Source organism: Stegastes partitus, unplaced genomic scaffold (assembly GCF_000690725.1).
Source record: "Stegastes partitus isolate 25-593 unplaced genomic scaffold, Stegastes_partitus-1.0.2 Scaffold6, whole genome shotgun sequence".
In the NCBI taxonomy this organism is placed as follows: domain Eukaryota; kingdom Metazoa; phylum Chordata; class Actinopteri; family Pomacentridae; genus Stegastes; species Stegastes partitus.
In genome coordinates, this window is record NW_007577737.1 from 1,163,291 (window position 1) to 1,167,729 (window position 4,439).

General features: G+C 45.4%; 1 protein-coding gene across 1 annotated transcript in view; it reads right to left on the reverse strand.

The window, feature by feature from the left end:
- The window catches only part of LOC103356601 (oxysterol-binding protein-related protein 10), a 101,852-nt gene extending 97,718 nt beyond the window's left edge, over positions 1-4,134 (reverse strand). The window contains exon 1 of the mRNA XM_008280822.1: positions 3,733-4,134. Coding sequence (XP_008279044.1) covers positions 3,733-4,025 — 293 coding nt within the window. The 5' untranslated portion in view covers positions 4,026-4,134. The remainder of the gene's footprint in view (positions 1-3,732) is intronic.
- Between the last annotated feature and the right edge of the window lie 305 nt (positions 4,135-4,439).

Genomic DNA, 4,439 nt, shown 5'->3' on the forward strand with positions numbered 1-4,439 from the left:
ATCATTAATTGAGCCTGAATATCCAGAGAGCAGAAAGTTCTATTGGGACCAGCCCTACTAGTTATTATAACAACTATGAACAATGATTAACAACTAATGAGCCTTCCAGCATCAAGCCCTCCTTGTATCTGGACCTCCGTCTTGACAATCCGACAGCCTTGCTATCCGACATAGAAGAACGTTTTACATTCAGATTATCGAGTCATGACTGTCGATGCCAGGATTCAGGGTTTTCCAGCAGAACAATGATCAATGTTCTTCTCCTGTCAGTGGTGCTGGTGGTGCCGCTGATCGATGCTTATTGTATCTCGGTAGCTTTGTAGCTGTGGCGGCTGCATTAAAGTCTTCTTGGCTATAAGCTCGAGCAGTGACTGACGATCACTTATGCAATGCTGACAAAACTCTCATCTCAACACAAACCATCATTTCCACTGACCACAGTATCCTCCCGAACTTTAGGGAACTGAAAGGCCAATGGCAGTAGTGACTCCCACCAAACTGCCAATTCATCACCAAAACACACAACTCAGCTCATCATTCACTGACGATGACAAACCAGCAAGTCGACAACATGGTTCACACAACAACCATTGAGCAACAATCTGTGCACATTTAAAAGCTGATCGAGAACAAATACAAAGAGTCACCAAAAATATTCTACATCATCTCTGTAGAGGAAAGAAATGAAGCAGAAACCAAGAAGCAGCTGAAAAACCATCAAACTCTTCCAACAAACTCTGCTGAACCTTTTGATAGCATAAAATGATATGACATTTGTGCATAGATACAACATATTTGTGATATTTTAGCATCACAAATACACATTTTATCCAAGATTTTTTCTGTGAATGAATTATGATGACAATAACTGAGGATCTGTTGGACATAAAAGCCTGAATTTTTCCCTTTTATTTCTAATTGTGCCATTTATTCAGAATCTCAATCAGAATTGAACAAGTAGAGCAAATAATCTCTCGCCAGCTAGTGATATTTTCTGCATCAATGATGAGAAATAACCGGGAACATTTCAGGATTTTATCTTTAATAGTTTCTCAGATATTGATGTTCAAACATAGCCTCAAATTTCAGTGTGCGAAAAACCTGCTGAAAGAGGATTTCTGAAAGTACCTGATATGTCGATCTACAATGTGAAAGAGATTAAATATACGTATGTATGACGATGACATTTCAAGAAAACCTGGAAGTTTCGAGCAGAAAGCCACGAAAAATTTGAGCAGAATGAACCCTTTATATTACTGGTTATTATAAATAACACACCCTACAGCTGGTGTATGAGGAAGACGTAGTTTTTTAAGTTTCCCTGGATTTGTAAGTAAAATATAATATTTAAAACGTAATAACAGCACAACTTCAGGAATGACATTCATTTACTTCTACAGGTAGAACTCAACATCACCAGTTTAAGTAAAGTCATGAGCAGGAAGCAAACAGAAACTCATGACGGGGGAATAAAAGTACATTTAAATGCATATATTTTCATTCAAATGAGGGAAGATTGTACATTAGCTCATCAGACCTGGTGGTAAAAGTCACTGACAGCAGAGTCAGCAGGAGCTTATTGCTAGAGGACATTATACTGACTGTACAGGTGATTATTTGGCTGTACAGTAAATGATTTGGAAACCCCAAATCATTTACTGTGCAGCCAAATAATCACCTGTACAGTTTGTTTTGGTTATTTTTGTTCGTAAAGATTAATGTAAACAAGTGTTTGGGTTAACTAGGATCAGTGGAATACAGGCTGGGGATTAATAAGCTTATTGTTCTCTTCTTTTAATTTGTTTGAAATAAAGAATGACTGACTGAACTAGACGGCTGCTCAGTTTGGAGCCACATTTTCGGGATGTTTTCGTCGCTATCTGTGTCCACACTGGAACGGGTCAGTGAACTGAGAGGAATCTCTGCTTCAGAGCCACAAACAGGACGGGCAGCGGAGAACAAACCCACCGATTAATCCTCCTCCTGGCATCGGATCAGCTCTGAAATGACACATCTAGTTTAAAGTGACTGTGTGTCCCACCAGAGACTCTCCTCTGATCACTTTTACGTCTCAGAAATGAGCATGCGAGTCTTTCTAGTCCAGGTGTTCCTGTGGGTGAGTCTCAGGATGCAGCTCCTCTGGTTGTTCTCCACCCGTCTACCCGACCAGCTCACTCCTCTGCAGCCACGACAGGACGCATTCATCCTCGTGTGTGGCTGAGAAGGAAACTAATTCACGAAAGCTGCAGAACAACAAAAAAAAACATGCTACATAATTCATGTTGCGCAAGAAGATTCACAAGAAGAGGCCTTCTGCTGCTAAGAGAAGAAACCAGATGCTTGGCTCATAATGATCCAGAGCAGTCGCTTTAGATTAAAAACTCACTCGTGGCTGCTTTATTAAAACCTCTCTCGTCTGAGCTGAGCAGAGCGGACAGGGCAGGAAGTGAACCCATGAATGCTGCATGAGGGCTCGGTGGCACAATAAGGCGCTGCCGTGGTCTCCACAGCAGCTGTTCGTGGGCTCCGGTAGGACAGCGCCAGCAGCAGGATGTGAGGGGACGATATCGACATGTTTAAAGAAACAAAACCACCTGGAACGGGTCAGCGCAGGAGTTAGGTTTTCTGAAATGTCAGCGAGACGTCTGTGACTCTGGCTTGACCTTTGGGAAGCTCAGATCTATACTTTACAGTATTTTTTATTGTATTTGTCAAACGGTGAAGCAGTAAAAGTCTCAGCAGGGGACGAGAGTTCAACTTTGCAGCAGCAATAAACTCGTGAATGTCGGTTTCCTGCTTTCTATGTGAAAAAGCATCAGATTAAAATGAACTCAACCTCGATCCAAAAAGCTTTAATCAGATGAAATAACAGTAAAAACAACTGTTAGCTGCAGCTTGTTGACTTACTGACTTACAGGACTTGCTTTTTTTATTCTTTTGTCCTCAAAACACCAACTCAAACGCATCGTACATGGAAACCTACTGTTCTCGCTGACATTTCTGTTGTTTCTGCTGCATTTAGAGCTCAAACAACGGCAGCTAAACAACATAAAGGCTGATTATTATTTAACATAAATGAACCACCTTTACAGAAATCCTTTGATTCTTGTTGACCAAATGGGAACAATTAGTTAATTAGTCATTTAGTAAATTAATAAGAAGCTACATCAGATAACTGAGCCTCATTTAGTGATTATCAATGAATCTTCTGATCACTTATTCACTGTTATTTTCCTGATTAATCGTTAGAGTTTGGTCTGTAAAATGACACTTGATGACCTCTCAGGACTCCAGATGGTTTCCAACACGTTCACTTTACTACTTTTAAAACCAGGAAATCAGCAAATATACTCATTTTTGGGCATTTCTTTCATAATAAATGACCAGAATAGTTGCTGCTCCATCTCTAAACACAGCATCCCCGCTGCCTGCAGCCTCTGAGGAGGCACCATGTGGACCAACAGTCTCCATTCCAACATCTCCAACTTGCTTTTTGTTCCCTCAGTCACCTGTTCTGCGGTTCTGAGTGAGCCCAGTGGTTCCTGATCAGGCCTGCAGGCTCCTGAGACTTCAACCCCTCACCACCTCCTCCTCCCCCCTCGCAGTGACGTGGTGGTAAAAGTGCAACGTGGACGGGGCAAATAACAACACGCAGCCCGAGCGGACACCTGAACCGAAAGTGAATCCCCCCCCCTCCTCCTCCCGTCCATCCAGCTCCCTCCGCGCTCCTACCTGTTCTGCCAGCCCTGGATCAGGTTGGTGTATTTGCTCAGGACTCCTTCCAGCTGCCTCCTGCGCTGCTGCTGCTGCTGCTGCTGCTGCTGCTGCAGATTCATGCTGTTCCCCAGCGCGCTGCCCCGGCCGCCTCCAGCTCCTCCGGCCGAGCCGCCCAGAGAGCCAGAGCCGGGGCTGTGGGACCCGCTCCGGCCGCCGGGCTTCCTCGACGACGAGCCGCCGCGCAGCTCCGAGGAGGGAGAGTTGGTTTTGTTGGTCCCGGGATGCGGACTGCAGAGCGTCTTGTCCATCCTGGCGACGGGACGGCGGAGAGCAGGAGGAGGAGGAGGAGCAGGAAGAGGGGAGGAGGGGACGGGGATGGACCAGGAGAGGCGGCAGGGAAGCCTTCAGCAGAGCATAAGTGGAGAACAACGGCGCGGTGTGAGCGAGCAGGACTAGAGCAGAGGCAGCGGGGACGCACTGACTGCGCTGCGCCGGCGTCCCTCGGTGCGTAACGACGCGCACATATTCCTCGGTGGCTGCTGCTCGCTCCTCTGCAGTGCGCGGCTCTGTGAGGCAATGTGGGTCTCCTCCAGCGTTTTCCTGGTAGGAAGGACACTCCCACTCCGCACTGTGGACCCGCCCCCGGATATTACAATGCAATCCTATCATACACATCATCCTACCAAAAACTAGCAACCAAAAAAATAAAAGGAGAGAGAAAG